This window comes from Hyaena hyaena, unplaced genomic scaffold (genome assembly GCF_003009895.1).
Source record: "Hyaena hyaena isolate Hyena2069 unplaced genomic scaffold, ASM300989v1 scaffold_1, whole genome shotgun sequence".
Classification (NCBI taxonomy): domain Eukaryota; kingdom Metazoa; phylum Chordata; class Mammalia; order Carnivora; family Hyaenidae; genus Hyaena; species Hyaena hyaena.
Window position 1 is genome coordinate 6,653,629 of NW_024080633.1, and position 21,201 is coordinate 6,674,829.

General features: G+C 46.5%; 1 protein-coding gene and 1 pseudogene across 1 annotated transcript in view; both read left to right on the forward strand.

Moving 5' to 3' along the window:
• CDH13 (cadherin 13) overlaps positions 1 to 20,872 on the forward strand; it is a 1,034,982-nt gene extending 1,014,110 nt beyond the window's left edge. The window contains exons 12-14 of the mRNA XM_039227348.1: positions 5,434 to 5,667; positions 9,124 to 9,342; positions 19,314 to 20,872. Coding sequence (XP_039083279.1) covers positions 5,434 to 5,667; positions 9,124 to 9,342; positions 19,314 to 19,321 — 461 coding nt within the window. The 3' untranslated portion in view covers positions 19,322 to 20,872. The remainder of the gene's footprint in view (positions 1 to 5,433; positions 5,668 to 9,123; positions 9,343 to 19,313) is intronic.
• Positions 11,453 to 13,795, forward strand: LOC120228078 (annotated as a pseudogene).
• Positions 20,873 to 21,201: the final 329 nt, after the last annotated feature.

Here is a 21,201-nt window from a genome sequence, read left to right on the forward strand (position 1 = left end):
GTACTTTGCAGAGATGCCTCTGAAAGTTCTTGTTCAGATCCTAGTGCTCTGTGCATATGAAGCCAGCCCGTCCCCATGTGGTGAGACAGGGACCCTGCTCTTCCAAGGTGACGCTGCTGAGGACATGCATTTGGAGCCTTGCAGCATGTGAAAACTTCCCTTCTATGCACATGTTCACAGCAACATGATTCATAACAGACCAAGAGTTCAGACAACCCAAATGTCCAGCAAAACATGGTCTGGCGTTGGAATGCGGCATCAATCAGCCATAAAACAGAAGTGATTCATGGGACAACATGCATGAACTTCAAAAACATGATACCAGGTGAAAGAATCCAGACAGGGAAGGCCACTTACTCTATGATTCCATTTATAGAAATGTCCAGAAAACACGAATCCATAGAGAAATAAAATAGATCAGTAGTTGCCTAGAACTGGAAGTAGGTACAAAGAGTTAGGACAAATGGGTCCCACCTTCCTTTTCAGGGTGAGGGAAAGGTTCTAAAATTAGGTGGTAGTGGTAAAGCCCAACCCTGTAAATATACCAAATGTCAATTCATCATAAAAACAAAGGAGTGAGAGAAAAGAAAGTAGAATTGGCAACATATTTTTAAGCCCCTGTATAACTTTTGAATTCACATTTCTGTTTCTGATTATTACAGTGGACCTACTTATTGTAAAGAAAAAATTTTAAAGTATTATTTTAATGTTAGTTACCTGGAGCAAAAATCACTAGGTTTGGTATATTTCTTTCTAATATTTTTCTAATTATATCTATTTATTTTTTAATGTTTTTTTTTTTTTCTGAGAGAGAGAGACAGGATGAGCAGGGGAGGGTCAGAGAGAGAGGGAGATACAGAATCTGAAACAGGCTCCAGGCTCTGAGCTAGCTGTCAGCACAGAGCCCGACGCGGGGCTTGAACCCAGGAACCGTAAGATCATGACCTGAGCCGGAGTCAGACGCTTAACCGACTGAGCCACCCAGGCGCCCCTAATTACATATATTTTAATTAGGATTACACTTTGTTTTTAGTTGTGTCTCTTACCAACAAGATATAAAGAGATATAAAGTGTGTGTGTGTATGTGTGCGCGCGCGTGTGTGTGTATATATATATATGTGAGATGGCATTATTTTATATACACACACACACACACACACACACACATGTATGTATATATGGCATCTAAATAATGGACCCTATCAGAAAACTCTAAGTATTTTTTGGCTAAAGTGGAAATCCTGTTTGGTCAGGATTCTGAATAAAATAAAATAAAATAAAGTAAAGTAAAGTAAAATAAAATAGTAAAGTAAAATAAAAATACTTATTAACAAAAGTGTCCCAGACCAGCTGTTGAACTTACACCGAGCACTCAGCTATCCTTACAAGGTCTGCAGCACCTGCAGTGTGATGTGGGTGCCTTTCTCTGGAAGAAGGACCATGGCCTTCACCAAATTCCCAAAGGGGGACCCACCTCCCATTCCACTTAAAATCCACTGCCAGGAATGGTCCACCTCTCAGGGGCCCTTCTGTCTCCTGCCCTATGAGGACGAGAGCCTCACAGACAGTCCCTCCAGAGGCTGGATGCCCTCTGACCCTTAAAGCGGCAACCCTGAGAACATGGGCTCCTCTATGGGGGAGGGGGACCTGCAAGGAGGAGGGATCATAGTTCTAGCTCCATATCCTGGGAGTTTTGCTCCAATTGAGGCTTTTTCCCTATTGAAGTCGAAACTCCACGGAAGAGGGCACAGTCTCAACCATGCTTTGGGGCTGACATTGGTCACGCAGAGTAGTCTGTTGGGGACTGGCGACAGCTGGTGGAAAGGGATGAGGAGGAGACAGGGATTTTTGCCGAAACCCAGAAGCTCCCATATTTCCTGGGCCCCTGGAGCTTTTAGAGCCAAATGGGCTTGAGAGGAGTCATTACATTTTAAATTACATCAGAATTTTGGATGGTGCTTTTCCTCCTTCTGGCACATGTAACCTGGGAGAGACTCTTTTCTCTGAGGAGTTTGAGAGTCCAGTCTTCACCTGATTAATAAAAAATTAAAAAATAATAAAATAAAATAAAATAAAATAAAACAAGCTCATTTTACTTGACTTTGGAAGAAGACATCACTGGTCTGGCCTTGGAGTAATACACAGAGAAGCAAAGACAGTCGTATAATTAAGTTCACGAAGGCCAATTCTTTCAGCCATATTTCAAATACTCCTAATGCCTTCTCATCCATTCTACCAAATCACGGCACTTTATAATATATTCGGAGCAAAAAATATATATAATGGATTCCTCTGAGATATTCAATTATTCAATTTTAAAAAAAGAAAAAGAATTTTCAATAAAGAAATTCAACCAAAATGACTAAAGCTGACAGTGGAAAACCAGCCTCAAAGTAATTATGCATTTCTTTTGCGTTCTTGCTCCAAAAAAAGTGTTGATGTGCCACCATTAGAAATAGCCATCCTTCTGCTGATGAATCACGTTCGCGTTTTGACATTAGCAGCTATTTATTGGAATGTTTATTCTACAACTGTCCTTGGGTGTTGATATATTTAAATTTCCGGCAGCCCTACTAAAAAGGTATCTATTTTCCAGGTGCCTGGGGGGTTCAGTCGGTTGAGCGTCTGACTTCGGCTCAGGTCATGATCTCACAGTTCATGAGTTCGAGCCCCGCGTCAGGCTCTGTGCTGACAGCTTAGAGCCTGGAGCCTGTTTCGGATTCTGTGTCTCCCTCTCTCTCTGAGCCTCCCCTGATCACGCTGTCTCTCTCTCTCTCAGAAATAAATTTAAAAACTTAAAAAAAAAATAGGTATCTATTCTCACTTCTTCCTGACTCACTGCTCAGCTTCCTTCAAGCTATCTCTTCCGTTAGTGGAAGCCTCTCAGAAAGAAGTCACCAGTCACCTTCTCCTTGCAAAATCCCATGGCTCCTCTCTACCCCTTATCCTCTGGGGCATCACAACACATTTCTCTGCCGTCTGTTGCCTCCCTCCCTTTCCAATTCACGTCCCCTCTGTCTTTTGCAAACCACCACCTGCTCTTTAAACTCTGGGGTTTCCTCAGCCTTCACCCCTCGGCCATTCCACACTGTCACGTTGTGTAGCCTGATTGGCTAGAACCATTTCAAAGCATCTATTGCTGACAAGTCCTCAATCGTTACCCAGCGCTGGCATGTCTCCTACGCTCCATGCACTTTTCCACGGACGCACTGAATTTGGGGGGCCTGTTCGCACAATCAGAGCCGAACTCATGTCTTTGCACTCCCCACCACCTTCTGCTTTTCTTCGAGCAGCCTCATCTGAGTGCGTGATCACCAAGACATGTCTTTCTTTCTTCCCTTTTCAATGTTTATTTATTTTTGAGAGAGAGCATGAGTGAGGGAGCTGCAGAGAAAGAGGGAGAGGGAAAATCCCAAGCAGGCTCCACACTGAACACAGAGCCCGACGCGGAGCTCAGACCCACAAACCGTGAGATCATGACTTGAGCTGAAATCAAGAGTCGGACACTTACGTGACTGGACCACCACCCACGTGCCCAACAAGACATTTCTTCCTTATTCAGACTGCCCACGTCGTGACTCCATCTACTGCTGGTCTCCTTGCCTCCCATGTCCAGCATCTCCTGGCAGTATCGTGCGTGTTTCTATAAGTCAGTCAGAGCACATGTCCCACCGCCTCTCTGAAAAGCCTCTGGTGACTCCGTGTGGTCCGTAGAATCAGTACAAGCAGCTCGTCATGAAAGCCAAGGCCCCATGTCCTACCAGACAACCCCGGCCGCGTCTCCTTGCTATCTGGCCACATACTTTGCAGCAGCGAACAGCCCATGATGGTGCTGGATGACTTTGCGTGTAGCCACGTGGACCAGGAGGCAAGGCTTCAGCCACGACCAATCTGTGTGTTGACAGAACATCTCGTGATCCTCCGAAGCTTGTCGAAGCTGCTACAGTCCATTTCTCACCTGCCTCCCTGGGTCCCCTGGGGCTGTCACCAGACAGTGTGTCGTCTCCTTCTGGGTTGACGAGGGATGAGGCTCCCTGACTGCCCCAGTTAGGGCTCAAAGATTCACTACCCTTTGGAACCCCCATGTGATTCATAACTCAACTTTAATCTTACTGTGCATTTCAAGAAATAAACATAATAGCAGGTGAAATAAACTAGGCTTGGAAGTACATCTGAGGACAGGAAAAATAAAACGGAGCCAGACCATTAGGTTAGTACTAGTGCATGAAATTCAAGTACCATATTTTACAGGGGCACCAAATCCTTTTTTGAATAGGGCAGATCCATACACTTACGATTTGTGGCCTGAAAATTTGGATCTAACTTTTGTCACTGAAATTAGGAAATGTTAACGGACAGTTTGTCCCAAGAGAAAACCTCTAATGCATCGATGATTAAAAATATATTTAGGAAAAAAGAAGTAAAGTCACTCTGAGTCGTATTGAAATGAAACATTCTTTTCTTTGAGTGAAAGACATTGTCACATAGGTGATTAGAAGGGCTTTTTAGGACATAATGTTTCCTACAATAAAAAACATGGCAGGGAAGTAGCTGAAATATCAAAAATGCAAGGCCTAAAAATAAGACCAGAAGAGGGGTGCCTGAGGGGCTCAGTCGGTGAAGCATCCGACTTCAGCTCAGGTCATGATCTCACAGTTTGTGGATTCAAGCCCCGCGAAGGGCTCTGTGCTAACAGCTCAGAGCCTTGAGCCTGCTTCAGATTCTGTGTCTCCCTCTCTCTCTGCCCCTCCCTGCCTCAAGCTCTGTCTCTCTCTGTCTCAAAAATAAATAAACATTAAAAATTTAAAAAAAGACCCAAAGATTATATTATGGTCTCTCCAACTGTCTCAGTAGCCAGTTAGCGATTTTGTTTCTCGTCACTAACCTGACTTTCTAAAATCTGTCCTATGCTACCTGGCCGGCCAGCCCAGCCCCCCGTGGCACCGTCCGCCACCCCAGACCCACTTCACCCACAGAGGAAAACCCCAGACTGGCTCTTCCTCTCTCGCATCAACTACCCAGTCCTGCCTCGCAGAGCTATTCCGTACATGCAACACACGGTCTTCTCTCATGGGGCCTCCACCCTCCCCTGTCCCAACAGCACATGTGAACACTCGGATATTTAGATAAAAGCTTTCATCTGGCAAGCGAGGACGGGACCCATTCTTTGCTTTCAATGCGTTAGGATGGCTCGTGTGCTAGAAGCTTCACATTCTAAGGGTAAAAGCTAAAGAATTTAAATCAGACGTTTTATATATGAGAAAAGGCTTTCATCCACTAGACTTCATACAAATACAGAAGCTATTACCTTCAGTCCTGTTCGAACCCTGTTAGCAATATACAGGTGGCCAGCACACTGAGGGAAAGCGCGGTGACACAGCTCTCCGACCTTCGACCAGCTGCCCGCTAACACCTTCCCTCTTTGCCCCGTAGGCAACCCTCCCGCGACAGGCACCGGAACTTTGCAGATCGTTCTGGAGGACGTGAACGACAACGCCCCCTTCATTTACCCCACTGTGGCCGAAGTCTGTGATGATGCCAAAAACCTCAGCGTGGTCATTTTGGGAGCATCAGATAAGGACCTTCACCCAAACACAGACCCTTTCAAATTTGAGATCCACAAACAAGGCGTTCCCGATAAAGTCTGGAAGGTGTCCAAGATCAACAGTAAGTCGGGTGAAACATCCTATAGCTTTGGATCCTTGGGCTTTGAAGCCTATAACCCTTCCCCCCTCCTCCTCGTTCCTGGTCTCACCGGGTTGATTTCAAGTGAGTCACACCCTGCCGGTGCGGACAGTTTCCCCACCAGCGGATGAATACGATCTGTACGAATACATATCGGTTCCTTCAAAATGCAAGCCTCCAAGTTTTCTCTTCTGTTTCTTTTATCTTTTCGATAGTGTACATGGTAGAGAGGATACCCTATGCTGGTCACCTGTGCTGGTCACTGTACACTCTATGCTGTATTCTCCGCACAGTGCATCCAACCCTGCACACCTCACACTGTGCACTCCATGCTGTGTGCCCTCTACCGTGTACTCTATACTGTGAATCTCACACCATACACTGCACCGTTCACCCACTCGGTCTTCAGCCTTCGGAAGCCGGGCTCTCCGCCTCTCCCCACACATGTCATGGCTGAGCCGTGCCTCCTCTCAGGGATCTGTGCTTTCCCTGACTCTCACCAGCACTTTGGAGAGATTTCCCACGGTGTGCTTGTTCTTCTAGAAGACGAAAGAAACAAGAAGCACTGGTGTAACGATCTTTAAAGAGTCTTAGCCTCTGGGCTCCTGGGTGGCTCAGTCGGTGAAGCGTCAGACTCTGGCTCAGGTCACGATCTCGCAGTTGGCGAGTTCGAGCCCCGCGTTGGGCTCTGTGCTGACAGAGCCTGGAGTGGCTTTGGATTCTGTGTCTCCTTCTCTCTCTACCCCTCCCATGCTCACACTCTGTCTCTCTCTCTCTCTCTCAAAATAATAAGTATACATTAAAAATTTTTTTGTTAAAGAGTCTTAGCCTCTGACCCTCCATTGTCCACCTTACACTGCAGACCTCCTCAAACTGACCTTCATCTTTGCAACAACCGTGGCTTTCACGTTCGGCCACGATGTCACCGCCCATCTCTACAGTCCCTCACTAATGAACTTGCGAGCCCCTCCCTTTCTATCAGTCTTTCCATGTGGGAAGGTGGAATTCCGCACTTGACCCAGCACTTCCCACCTGCCTTCCGAAGGCCGGAACACCAGGGTGCTGAATGAGCCGTTTTCCCTGTATCCGCAGCACCACGATGGCTCCCCTCCCTCGGGCAAATGCGAGCTCACTACTGAGTTCCCCTTGTCTGCAATAAAGTAAAACACCAGGACCCACCCATTGACCCACAGTCTGTCTGCAATAGTGAACTTCTGCCGCAGACCCAGCCAGGGCGAGACTTTTCGAGAGGGATTGGGAATTACGCATTTCATTACGTTTTGAAAATGTGTTGTACAATTGCGCATAAAATTTCCTATTAAAACATCTCATATGTATTGAATGGCCTTATCTCATATCTCATTTTATTAGTGCCTTCCTCTTGTTATTGATTCCATTTGCCTGTTTGTCTATTTTATTGCCTTTTTAAGGAATGAGTTCTGTTACACTGATTATTTTTAATTAAAACCGCCTTTGTCTTGTTTGAGGGGCTGGTGCTTCCTTTGCTAGTTTTTGTGGCTGTGGCGGATTTAAGTAACCATCACCAGCTCTTTCCAGAAAATTCCAGCTGGAACTTTCTCGAGTGTCTCGTCCACTCGAGGGAGATGGGAGAATGAACCCGCCACCTCACTAGGGTGACTGCGTATATTGGTTATTTCTGCTGCTTCTCCTTCTGGTCACGATGACACTTCATCTGTTCCTGCTTTCGTGCCATCACAACGTCTTCCTCATGGTTTATTTAAAAGAGAAACTTCTCAGTCCTTCCCTTGTCCAAGTTTTTTTTTTTAATACCTAGCACTGTTCATGCCCAGAAAGAGGCAGTCAAAAAAAAAATGTGTATGTGTATATATATATGTTATATACATAATATATATGTTATATATTATATATAGGTTATGTATGTTATATATAGGTTATATATTATTATGATATGTATATATATATATATATATGATATGTGTGTGTGTGTGTGTGTGTGTGTGTAATATATATCCCTAGTCATCTGACTGACTTGAAAAGAAAATAGTCTGAGGCTAAAAACAGTGGCCAGGTGGGGTGGTCATTTCTGCACGCTGCCCAAGGTCCGCCTCACGGCACATATTCCCACTAAACAAAGACCTAAAGTTCAGTCCCCATGCTGGCATTATGCTGCCAATCCCCACCCAAATCCAGAGTGATAGCTGAGGACTAATAAAGATGCAGGCTACAGGGCACCTGGGTGGCTCAGTAGGTGAAGGGTCCAACTTCGGCTCAGGTCATGATCTCATGGTTCATGGGTTCATGGCCCGTGTCGCGCTCTGTGCTGACAGCTCGGAGCCTGGAGCCTGCTTCTGACTCTGTGTCTCCCTCTCTCTCTGACCCTCCCCTGCTCATGCTGTCTCTTTCTCTCTCTCTCTCTCTCTCTCTCTCTCTCAGAAATAAATAAAAACATTAAAAATTTTTTAAAAAAGAAAGATGTAGGCTATAGAACCTGTCCCCATGGCAACACATGTGGGTCCTGCCCACATTTAGAATAAACGGATGGTTTGAGGTTTGGTGGTTTGGGGGGGGTTTGGTCTAAGAATTTATTTTGATTATTTGAACTTGGATTCTTAAGTCAAAATGCTCTGAGCTGATCATTTCTTTTTTGTCTCTTGTCTTTTTTCTATACTTGCATTAAAGTATAGGTGACAAATAAAACTTGCATATATTTAAGATGCAGGGTGTAATGACACGAGAGTAGATTTTTATATCAGTTTGTCTAGATGTTGAATGTGATCTTTGCAAAGATGGTTTTATCAGGACCATGAATTTGCAGGAAGGAGTTCTTGCTATGCAGTCAGCTTCACAAAAGTGGGTCCCTTTGAAACAAGACTCGAATAGCACTGACCCACAGGGCCCCTGGGCAGTGGAATGTTCTAGGCGGCAGAGTCTGACGCTGTGGCCACTCACTATACGTGGTTCATTTAATGTGAGCATTAAATGAATAGATACATGTATCAGATATTTCCTATGCATGGAAACTAGCCCAACATTGAGGTGTGGCTAGCACAACGGAGGAACTGAATTTGGGTTTTTATTTGCCATTAATGAATTTAAGTTTAAAAAAATTTGTTAATGTTGATTCATTTTTGAAAGAGATGAAGAGACAGAGTGTGGGTGGGGGAGGAGCAAAGAGGGAAGGAGGCACAGAATGAGAAGCAGCTCCAGGCTCCGAGCTGTCAGCACAGAGCCCGACGCGGGGCTCGAACCCACGAACTGCGAGATCATGACCTGAGCTGAAGTTGGACGCTTAACCGACTGAGCCCCCCAGGCGCCCAAATGAATCTAAGTTGAAACACTCCCGGGGTTATGAACCAACATGCAGTGCCTGTTTGGTGTGGTTTTCGTGGCCAAAACCTCACTCTTTTATTTGGGGAAGTCTAACTCTCCCTCACGAAGGTCCTCTGGTTCCCACAGATACCCACGCGCTGGTGAGCCTCCTTCAAAACCTGAACAAGGCCAACTACCACCTGCCCATCATGGTGACTGACTCAGGGAAGCCGCCCATGACGAACGTCACGGACCTCAGGGTACAAGTGTGCTCCTGTAAGAACTCCAAAGTGGACTGCAACGCCGCGTGGGCCCCGCACCCCAGCGTCCCCTCAGTCCTGCTCCTCTCTCTCCTCAGTTTGGCTTGTAAGTAGCCCGAATCCAGGGTGCACGCAAGTGCATAAACGTAGCTTCACCGGAGCCACTGCTCCCCGTATATCTCTCGGCACGATTCGTCCCAGAGGAAGCGTTCATTCCTGGTCTCTGTCCGCATAATAGAAAGTATTACATGTAAAAGCGTTCCAACTACTGTTAAAGGGCATCTTAACATTCGCCCCGCCAGCCACTCTGTGGAAACGCGCAAAGAGCTTCCGCGTAACCCACAGACCAGGTGATGGGAAAACCTTCCTGCCAGTGCCACTGAACTTGGGCTAATAAGAATGTGCCACATTAAGTCATTGGTCTGCCCAGGGCCTCGTTTCTCTCTGCATCGTGCGGAATAATCTTTTGCAGGGTTAAAGTAGGTACCATGCCTTTTCAAGAGCAGTCGTGAGAATTTGTGGTTGGAGGCTGAGCCGTAGTAAGTAGAGAAATGCACGATGCACACGTTTTTTCACTGACTGGTAGCAGTGGCTGTACTGTAATGAAGTATTATTATAAACAAATGAATTGTTTTGCCGAGTAATATACATGTAATATTGCCTAGTAATATACATGTAATATACATGTAATATTGCTGAGTAATATATGTGAGCATTGAATGAATAGATATATGTATCAGATATTTCCTATGCATGGAAACTAGTCCAACATAAACCTTAGCAATTATTCACATACAGGTAATGCCATTCAAATCCTCTTGTGCTTTGGTGTCTGTACTTTGAGAAGGTTTTCAGCCTAATCGTGAATTAGGAACTTGAGAAATTGATGATTAGGGGAGAAGGCAGCAGAAGTTATTACATCCTGGTGACAGTGGTAAGTGGGGTCAACAAGAAGTTACACATTCCAACATCAAACATTTACACTGTATAAAGCTCTGTGCTGAGCCAGCGTCCTGGGGGCAGAACTAAGGAGAACATCTTACAATGACAAGTGTCTCATTGGATGGACAGATGGATGGACAGATGGATGGATGGATAGATGGAAGGAAGGAAGGAAGGAAGGAAGGAAGGAAGGAAGGAAGGAAGGAAGGAAGGAAGGAAGGAAGGAAGGAAATATATTCTCATTTTCTTTTTTCTTTCTTTTTTTCTTTCTTCTTCCTTTTTATTCAAGAAATAAAACATTACAGATAAAGGTGAAATCCCCTTTTTTATCTGCAGATTCATTTCCTATTCCTTCTTCCCAGAGAAAATACTATCTTGACTTAGAATGTGTCCAGATGTTATTTTATACATTTACGATACACGCACGCACACCACTTACAGTTCTATTTTGTGTACTTTGTAAAACTTGACGTCATTCATATTATACTGAGCACATTTCTTCTTCCCTGCATTATGTTTCCAAAATCCATGTACGTTATTGTCATTTGGGGGTTGGCAAGCTTTTACCACCAAGGGCTGGCAGCACACATTTCGGGCTCTGTGGAGCACATCAGATCTCTGTCACATATTCTTTTTTATTGCTCTTTTGTTGTGGTTATTTCTTTTGTTTTTTACCACTTTTTAAAAGTGTGAAAAATAATTTTTAAGCTTATTTATTTATTTTGAGAGAGAAAGTGTGCACAGGAGGGGCAGAGAGAGAGACACCACATGCACACGTAGGAGGTGCAGAGAGAGAGGCAGAGAAAGAGAATCCCAAGCAGGCCCCACACTGTCCACACAGAGCCCGACGCAGGCCTCCAACCCACAAACCATGAGATCATGATCTCAGACAAAACCAAGAGTCCGATGCTTGACCAGCTGAGCACCCAGGCGCACCAAAAGTTTGAAAAACATTCCCAGCTCAAGAGCCACACAAATACACTGTGGCCCAACAGCCGACAGGTTAGTCTTGCTCTCATGCAGCCTCCCAACCGCTAGACGGGACCGTCGCCTGAACACTGCGCGGCGCGTTCCTCAATCAACAAGGCGCGTGCGGATTCTTTCCAGTGCCCTTCTGTGACCTCCGCTATCTCAGTACTCTGTGATCTGTTTTCCACCAGCTTCTCAAGGGAGGGCTAGACACACGGCAAGTCCCTCCCTGGGTCTGGTTTCGAGGTAGAATTGGAACTCACAGCCAGCAGAGCCTGGATAAACTAGAAGGCGGTCGTTCTTGCATGAGTGTAAGGAAAACGGTGTTGTATGGGTGCATACGCTCAAGTGTATATGTGTGTGTGTGCACGCGGGCGGGTGTGTACACAGAGAGGAGAGAAAATAATTGAGAGGCCACTCACACATCACCCGCCACAAACCCAGTTACACGAGATCAAAGCCTGACTCAATGACATTGCTTTGAAGAACCGAGGCACAGGGTGGGATGCTGATTACTCCTCAGCTACTCTAGGCTTCCAGTGAGGTGTTAAAATGGAAACTTCCGGGGCGCCGGGTGGGGGGGGGGGCTCAGTCAATTAAGCGTCCGGCTTCAACTCAGGTCATGATCTCACGGTTCACGGGTTCGAGCCCCGCGTCGGGACGTGCTTTGGATCCTGTGTCTCCCCCACTCTCTGCCCCTCCCTGGCTCGTGCTATGTCTCTCTCTCAAAAATAAAATAAATGTTTTTAAAAAACACATTTTAAATGGAGACTTCCTCAAACGGAGGACGAAGAAGTATTTATTTTGCCAAAGCAGCACAAGAAGAAATAGCAGCGGAAGCCGTTACCAGGAGATGTAGCAGAAATACAACACGCTGAAGAATTTCTTAGCAAACCTGAATCCAAGGTGGGTCACATCTCAGTGGCCCCTCTTGCTCCAGAATTTTGATGAGCAAAGCGTAAGGAAGACGCACTGTACATACACCTCTCTCTTGTGGTTCGAATCCTCTGGAGAAGGATGCAGGTTCATTATTCTCAACAAGCCTTCCAGTCCCTCTTCCCATGAGGCGGCAGCCTGGGTCTGACGAATACTTTGGGTGGAGAAGACAGGGCACAGTGGTGTCCTGGATCCGAAGATGAGTGACTGTTCAATACACAGAAGGAGCCCCTCACTCGGTGAAATCCCAACATTGTGCGGACAGAGTATGTAGGAATTCTCTAGAAACCCAGTGCTACTGAAGGCAGGGACTCAACCTTCTGGGGCCCCAGGAATTCTGGGCGCCTAATTCCAGCAGCCGCCACTGACCGCTGCAGTGAAGAGGCAGCTCCGAGCGCGGACCATCTGCGAGAGCACGCGGAAGGAGCATCACCCCATAAGGTTAGGAATGGCGTGCGTGAGCTGGGAGGCCGGCACCCGCATTCCATTCCGACGCTGTGTGTGCACCTGGGTTGGTTACTGGCAGTGGGCGGTCAGAGGCAGGAACTTCGGAGGGTTGATTCTGGGGTCATGAGCGAGAAGGACCACCTGGTGACAGCGCATGACGGGCCTGATGCCCGGTGAGCGTACGACAGCCACAGGATGAGAGCTATGCCTGCAGCGAGCCGCTTACTTTGGAAATCCCACCGCCTTCTCATAAATGGCAGCTTGTGAAGGACAGTGCGGGGAGGGTACTCTGCTGTGGGGCACGGATCACGCAGGTGCTCTTGGATCTGAGGGCGACATCGAAGTCAATCATGAGATCGTGGTCATCGCCACCCAAGGGGTAGCAATGTGCGTGGCTAGCACATTAGTGGCCGCAGCAGTGATGTCCGCCTGTGACCGTGTAGCCAAGATCAAGAGAGAGACACCTCCCCTCGGAAGTGGGGTTTAGGTCCAAAGGCAAGTCAGAAGAGGCTGAGGGCCCAGCAGGGCCTTCTGGATAAGCATGGCAAGTCCAGGGACAGCACGCTGGCCACCTGGATGCAGGACCACAGAGGGCCTGCAGAGAGGAGTCCGAGGCGACACAGTAAAGGTCCCACAAGCAGGGCCACCTGGTGGCGCAGTCAGTTAAGCGTCCGACTCTTGGCGTCGGCTCAGGTCATGATCTCACGGTTCGTGGGTTCAAGCCCCGTGTCGGGCTCTGTGCTGATAGCAGAGAACCTACTTGGGATTCTCTCTCTCCCTCTCTTTCTGCCCTTCCCCAGTTCATTCTCTCTTTCTCTCTCTCCCTATAAATAAATGAACAATTTTTTAAAAAGCCCCACAAGGAGTGGCCAAAGTGGGAAAAGGCCCAAAGCAGAAGCGAGAGAGCGAAAGAGACCTCTGGTCAGGAAGGGAAAGAAGAGGAAGGATAAGAAAACCAAAGTTGCTCCAGAGAGTGTGGGTGATCCGGGAGATGGGGACAGTGGTACCACCAAAAAAAAAAAGAAAAGAAAAAGCAGGAAATAAAAGCAGAAGTGGTTTCTGAGTAGTAGAGACCACTTTAAGCACGGGTCCAGTTGGGAGGAGAAATTAAAGCCTTGTTGAGAAAACACAATTCCTTTTGTTCTTAAGAAGATGGAACGCAGGTCCCAGAAAGGGTGGAGAGTTCGGCACGTGTTAGCTGTGACCAGAGAACTCAGTGAGGGCACCTGCTGCCGTCATCCCGTCCCATCCTGTTTTAAGGCTAAGGGTGAGGGAGGCAGGTTTGATGCTACCCACCTCTCTGCTTGGCAGAGTCGGGAATGTTCTCCTTCAGACCCAGCACAGCCCAGGAACCATAGGCAGCTATTTCCGGTGGCTGTTTAAACATCACAGCTCACAGGGCACCTGGGGGGCTCAGTCAGTTAAGCGTCCGACTTGGGCTCAGGTCATGATCTCACAGTTCGTGGGTTCGAGCCCCGCGTCGGGCTTTGTGCTGACCGCTCAGAGCCTGGAGCCTGCTTCAGATTCTGTGTCTCCCTCTCTCTCTGACCCTCCCCCATTCATGCTCTGTTTCTCTCTGTCTCAATAATAAACATCAAAAAATTTTTTCTAAAAATAAAATACAAAAATAAACATCACAGCTCACCCTGGTTTGCAACAACCCACTTACAAAGTATCTAGGGGCGCCTGGGTGGTTCATTCAGTTAGGCGTCCAACTTCGGCTCAGGTCATGATCTCATGGCTTGTGGGTTCGAGTCCCACATTGAGTTCTTTGCTGTCAACACAGAGCCTGCTTCTGTTCCTCGCTTCCCTCCCTATCTGCTCCTCCCCCACTCGTGTTCTCTCTCCCTCTCTCTCTCTCTCTCTCTCTCTCTCGCTTTTGCTCTCCCTCTCTCTCAAAAACAAAACATAAACGGGGCACCCGGGTGGCTCAGGCAATTGGGCATCCGACTTCAGCTCGGGTCACGATCTCGCGATCCATGAGTTCAAGCCCCATGTCAGGCTCTGTGCTGACAGCTCAGAGCCTGGAGCCTGTTTCGGTCTGTGACTCCCTCTCTCTCTGACCCTCCCCTGCTCACGCTGTCTCTCTCTTTCCTAGAAATAAATTTAAAAAAAATGTTTTTTAATAAGTAAATAAAATGGAGGTTTCCTACCGCTGTTTGTTGAAATACACATTCCCAGGCCCATCCAATCTCTGGAACCAACATCCAAGATGGCAGTGGCCTCCATACAGACCTAGCATTTGCATATATTTCCGCAATATTTTTAAGAATAAATACACATGTCTGCTACTATCAATCCATATATTAAAATCAGTACAACCTAACCTACGTGTGTAGATTAAAAGGAATAGAAATAATGGGGCAGTACTTTCTTCTTATCAACAAGGAATTTTCCCGGGCCCCATACTTTGGAAACCCATGGCCTACAGAGGTCAGTGATGAGCAGGTCCCCAAAGATTGCCCACTTCTTTCTCAGCTGCCCACTAGGATCACAACTCCAGGGCAGAATTTCCAGGTAACTCCTAGAGAACTCATGGTCATTTAAAAACAAAAAAAATTTATTATTTATTTAATTTTTGAGAGAAAGACAGAGGGCAAGCAGGGGAGGGGCAGAGAGAGGGGGAGACACAGAATCCAAAGCAGCTCCAGGCTCTGAGCTGTCAGCACAGAGCCCGACGCGGGGCTCGAACCCACAAACCCCAAGTTCATGACCTGAGCCCAAGTCGGATACTCAACCAACTGAGCCACGCCAGGTGCTCCAGAACTCGTGTTCATTTTATACTCAAAAGCATGTCTTCGAAAAAACATAGATGTGCGCATACTAGGAGATGCCAGGTGTGCTGTTTGTTCTCACAAAAAGAGCCGTCCTACCTCGCAGTGCACAGCCCCCTCCACGGTAGGTGAGGCCCCTGGGGGTAACGTCAAAACCATCCTCAGAAAGGAGCTCTGAGTCTTCTTCTGCCGCTGGAGAGGTACTCTGTTAACCTTGGGATGTTTTGCACAACACGGGTCGTTTCAGCCCCAAAAAGAGTAAGAACAGGTGTTAGCGCTCACCTGCTTGACTTCAGAACCTCCATCTGTCCCTATGTAACAGGTATAAGGTTATGCAGTGTTGTTCATTTGAACATTAGAGCCTCCCAAATATAATGGTTCTTCTTGTATTACATACCTAGCGGGAGAGGTTCTTCCTAACAAGGCATGTAGCTAGTAAGACAAGTGAGGAGCGCTAGCAGGAATTGGTAACCGTGGGCCGTTCCAGACTCTAGTAAGAGCAGAACTCAAAGTGGCCAACCCACCCGTGTAGCTGCTAACGTGACACTGACAGCCTAGAGCGCGAAGTGAGGTGGAGTGGGGTGGGGAGTTCTACAAGCACTCAAACTAGATTATAAAGTACAAGGGTAATAACTTCCTGCCTCGGCCACAGTCCATGAAGGAATTTCGGGATCTAGTACCCTCTGTTTGGTGTTTCTGTGAACCAGGAGTTGGCCGACTACTGTCCGAGGGTCAAACGTGGCCCAGTTCCTGTTTTTGTAAATAAAGTTTTATTGGAACACAGCCATATCCATTCACTTACACATTGCCTGCCTGCAGCTTTGAGTAGGTGCCACAGAGATTGTGTGGCCTGCAGAGTGGAAGTATTCACCATCTGGCCCTTTGCGGGAAAAGCGTGCGAACAACTCCTTTAAAACCTTGCTCCTAAAACTGCAGTGATCAATCATACAACATGGTGGGGGATTTGTTTTCTCCTCTCCTCAAACCATATTCAGATCCAGGTAGACTAGCATTAACCAAACATCCTGATGCTCCATGGCTTTTTTATTTCCTTCACTGGCCTGGAGATTTTATAGATGAGAAAAACTGATGCTCTGAACGTTCCCCAGGTGAGTAAGCAGGGAGGCCAGCGTTCACCATTAGACCGCGTCCTCGTGGAAAAAAGTACTAAAAGCACTTCACCTTGGTAGGATACCATAGAAGGCTTTATTGCAACTGAGAAGTGAACCGAGAAGTCTGCACTTCCGTCTTTGACAGCTGAAACTGAAGGAAGTAAAACTAACGACATTGAAAGGAGTAAAAAATGTAAATGACATTAACTTTCTGCCAATTTTGTTGTTTAAGGTGTGGGTTGGTGGCGCCAAAGAGGTGCTTAAATGTTCCCCCTAGGGCCTCCCAATGAAGCAAGCTCCTGTCTCTACGAGGCCATGTCTGGGGGTGGTTCACAGGGCTCTGTGTTGTGTGTCACAGGCAACTCCAGGGAAGAATGTCATCCTCAAACCTTTTTGAACATTGCTTTAGGCTTAATTAATCAGCAAAAGCAAGACTGTAAAAAGACAGATTAGGTGAACCAGATTAACAAGCACCAAAATGAAATGTCTCTTCGTTGGCAAGGAGCGGGAATTGAACTGTAACCTCGATGACAGTGAAGAAGTTTAAAGACGTGACCAAGATGAGTAAAACAGCCACTGACAAGACTTCTCATTCTCATGCTTTGTGTTGAGGTATTCCTTGGATTCTATAAAATTCACCCATTTTAAGGATAGAGTTGGATGAGTTTTGGAGTAGCCAACCCACAGTCAAGGTCCAGCTTCCCTGTGTCCCTTTGCTTTTGATCCCCTCCCCTGAATCCAGACCTTCTTTGATCTGCCTTCTCTGAGTACTTTCTTGCCTTGTCTAGAAAATTCTATAAATGGAATCATACAGTCCATGTGCTTGAGTGTATCAATAATTTGATCCTTTTCACTGTGAAATGTGTCATGGGTAGAGACAGGGCCTGGAGAAACACCAAACCCGGATGGAGCAGGCTGGCCTCTGCCCACAGGTGGTCCTGACTCAGGCTTTGCAGAGGATCTGTGGTCCCTCAAAGCGGTACAGCTCCATGGACAACGAGATTTGACTTCCCAGGGCTTCTGAGTGCCACCCACAAGCAAAGCCAAGAGCTTTACCTAAATTATGTAGACTATCTCACGTAATCAAGTCAAGAGCCCTCGGAGGTAGGACGTTCATGTGACAGTCTACCAGGAGAGGAGACTTGTTTGAGTTAGTGGGTTTTTAAAAAATTTTTTTTAATGTTATTTATATTTGAGAGAGAGAAAGAGACAGAGTGTGCGCAGGGGAGGAGCAGAGAGAGAGGGAGGGGCAGAGAGAGAGACACACACACAGAATCCGGAGCAGCTCCAGGCTCTGAGCCATCAGCACAGAACCCGATGCAGGGCTTGCACTCATGAACTGTGAGATCATGACCTGAGCCAAAGTCAGATGCTTAACTGACTGAGCCACCCAGGCGCCCCTAGGGGGGTTTATTCAGTCATTTTTTTTGTCCTCAATGACCAAAATTGCTTTAAGTCATCGGTACCACACTGGAAAATATTTTTAAGTTAAATTCAAGATCTGTTCCTTTCTTCAAATGTGGGTGAATCAGCAGATACCGTTTCCTGCAGCCTGAGTAACTGGAATTTAAGACAATGGTGATGAGGACGATGAAAAAGCCAGCCAAAAAAAGAAACCTAAGTGAGTTTGGGAGACGCATAACTGCAAAGGAACTCACCTGTCAAACAATGTAAATATCCCTGGGTGTAGAAAGTGACAACCGAAAACGGCAACTGAGTTAGCGTTATTAAAACAGCCTTAACTTTGTCGGTGTCATCTTGCTCATATTTGAGTCACATCACAAAGACTTTTTATCTGATTGTAGACAAGCTGCTTTAAATTTTCCAAGCAGATAAATGATAGGATTAACCTCTAAAAGCAAAGGTGTGTCTTCGCCCTGATCAGCTCCTCTGGCACGTTTTGAATGGAAAGGCCCCAGCTTTACGCAATTAATTCACTATATTCTAGCCATCGGTTCTTTCCAGAAGGAGCTGCACTTCTATCCTAGGTTGACCTCTACACATTTTTGTTTCTTCCATTATAACACGAGTTTTAGTGGTAACCATTTCCCTGTACAAACCCAAGATATAATAATAATAAAGCAAAAACAGCAGAGAACCAAGCTGTTCCTGCTCGTGCTATTATCAGGCAGAGGGGAGATCCCAGGCTGGTGTACATCTGAGAGAATAACCACAGTTTGGGCGATATCAGTACTCTCGGACGAGGCAGTCCAGGCCCTGAAGATGGAGGAAGGGGCCATGAGCCAAATACAGGCAGCTCTGGAAGCTAGAAAGGGCAAGGAAATGGCTTCTCTGCGGGAGCCCCCACAAGGAACACAGCTTTGCCAACACCTTGATTCTAGCCCTTCAGACTCATTTCAGACTTCCAACTTCCAGAACCGTAAGAGAATAAGGGTTGGTATTTGGAGGCACTAAGCGCTGAGCACTAACAGGTCTTTTCTTACAGCAGCCACAGGAATCACACGCCGTGTCTGAGGAACCATCAATAGCTCTCTTGCTCTTCTCTGTGACCAAAAAAATAATTTCTGGGATGATAATCAGTCTCTAAGCTACCACGTCAACTTGTCCATAAAATATCCAGGTTCTGGGCTAATGTGCAAGGAACAGGGCTCAGTGTCACCTCAATGTCCCAGGGGCGGTCGTCGCTGTTCTGTCTGAGATGAAGGGTTTGCCGTTAGCATTTTCAGACGGACCCCACTCCTTAAGACGTAAACCAACAGAACTATCCATTCTCTCTTGGGATGTCGTACCTAAGGAAAAAGTCCCCCCAGGTAGTGCCATGTTTCTAAATGCGTTCATTCATTACCTTCTGTCAGCCATTGAGCTCATATCTAGCTAAACCGTATTGAATCCAGTTGTGATACTCCTTGACTTTGCTCTGAATCTTTTCCATTCAGGTCTGTGAGAACTTCTGACGTCTGAAGCTTGACTCCCAAGTTTCCATAGCAACAGGAAAAAGGAAAAAAAAAAAATCCAAACCTGAAGATTGCAGTTTACAGCTCTCGAACTTCACAACTAGGCCTCAATTGTTGCAGATTTTTTTTTCTTTGCGGTATCACTGGGTCTGTACTTCACCATTCTGACGGCATCTTCCTTTCTCCTTTAATTAACGGAATCTTCTGAACTTCCCTGAATGTGTAAAGATCATGGCAGAAAACTTGACCTTCTGGGAGCAGAAACAGTGACTACTTTTTCTGATGTGTTGCCATGTTGCTAGTCAGCTCTCCACTCATACAGCTTCGTCCGTGGGTTAGTATTTGTACACGTGTGAGTATCCGTATGTGTATATACACAGTATTTATAGAGAGAAACTATACAGAAGGAGCCTAGTTTTGATATTGCGAGGTCACACACACACAAGAGGAATAGAAGTGACACAGCCGTCCCCTCCCGGGCCTCAGCATCAAGCTGGGCCCTGGCACAGACCCCCAGAGCCGAACGCTCCTGCACGGCCCCGATCCATCCGAACACTGCCACGACCAGCCAGGCAGGTCCGCAGAGAGGGAGCGCAGACAGAAGTCCATTCTCTCCAGTAAAGGATTGCAACCAATTTTTCACTGCCATTCTATGCCATGACAGGAAAAAAAACAAAAACAAAAAAACGGAGAGGAGCAGAGCAGCAAATGTTCCCATCAGATGCCATGAAAAGGGCTCATGTACTATTCCACGGGCATCTGTCTGCGTTTGTACACGTCCTGAATCCAGTCCCACGGATTCTCGTGAGGACACGGAGCACGGTAGAGAACCCCTCTCTCCTCGGCATATGCACAATTGCACATGTGATCGCGGGGTCTTCCACGCACGGGAGGTGGTCAGCGGGAACCGCGTGTATACACATATATGCCCACATGCATAGCCACCCCTTTATGCGCATACACAGTTTGTTTCATATATACAGGCGTAAAATAGAGTAAATACAGGTAGTTTTAAAAGTACCCTTTTGTGTGAATCGACTACCGTTGTTTGCAAACCTGAAAATAAAAGATATTCATTATGTATGAAAAGTAATTGATTTTTATTCTGTGAGCATGTGAAACTACGAGGAAACCTAGTGCTTGTACTAAGCTGATCTTCTCATTGATAAACTGTAGAGAACCGTCAAAGCTCACACCAAATTTTTCTATCAGATAAGACTAGTGACAGCCCGTGGCTTTTTATTAGAGCTCGCCACCAACTAGGGTAAGGTAAGTGTCTTAGCGTATTTTAATACAGTTGCTTACTAAAGGTTTTAACCACACGCACACACGTGCACACACACGCACACCCACACTTTCTTATGCAATCTACGTTTGCACCTGTTTTTTCAGTTCGCCTTCGATAGGAAGTAGGAGTCGTTTATTGTCTTTGTTGTAGTGAAATTATGCAGCCAGAGTTCCATATATTGTATTTGTTTCCATAGTAAGTCTTTTTGGAGCATATAGAATGCGGAGATTTTTTTTTTCCATTAAAATGGTATTGGTGGTTAAAACTGCTGGACAGTAGCTCTTCTCTGATTTCTATGTTGTGTCTAATGTTGCCGATGCGAGGTCTTGCCTTGGTGCAAGTTCACATTTTGTGAACTTTTTGGGGTTCCCCGTTACATCTCCTCTTAGTCAAATGAGTCTATAATAGCCGGAAGCACACACTCACAGCCAGGGCAATGCACTGGCCCTGTCCATCCTAACGAACGACTGGAGCATCTTGCAGTCGGCTGTGAAGACAACCACGTACTCAGAGAGGAGCAAGATCACCCTACTTTGATGACTGCGTGACATGGGGTCACAGCCATCTGCCTACCGTCCCAGA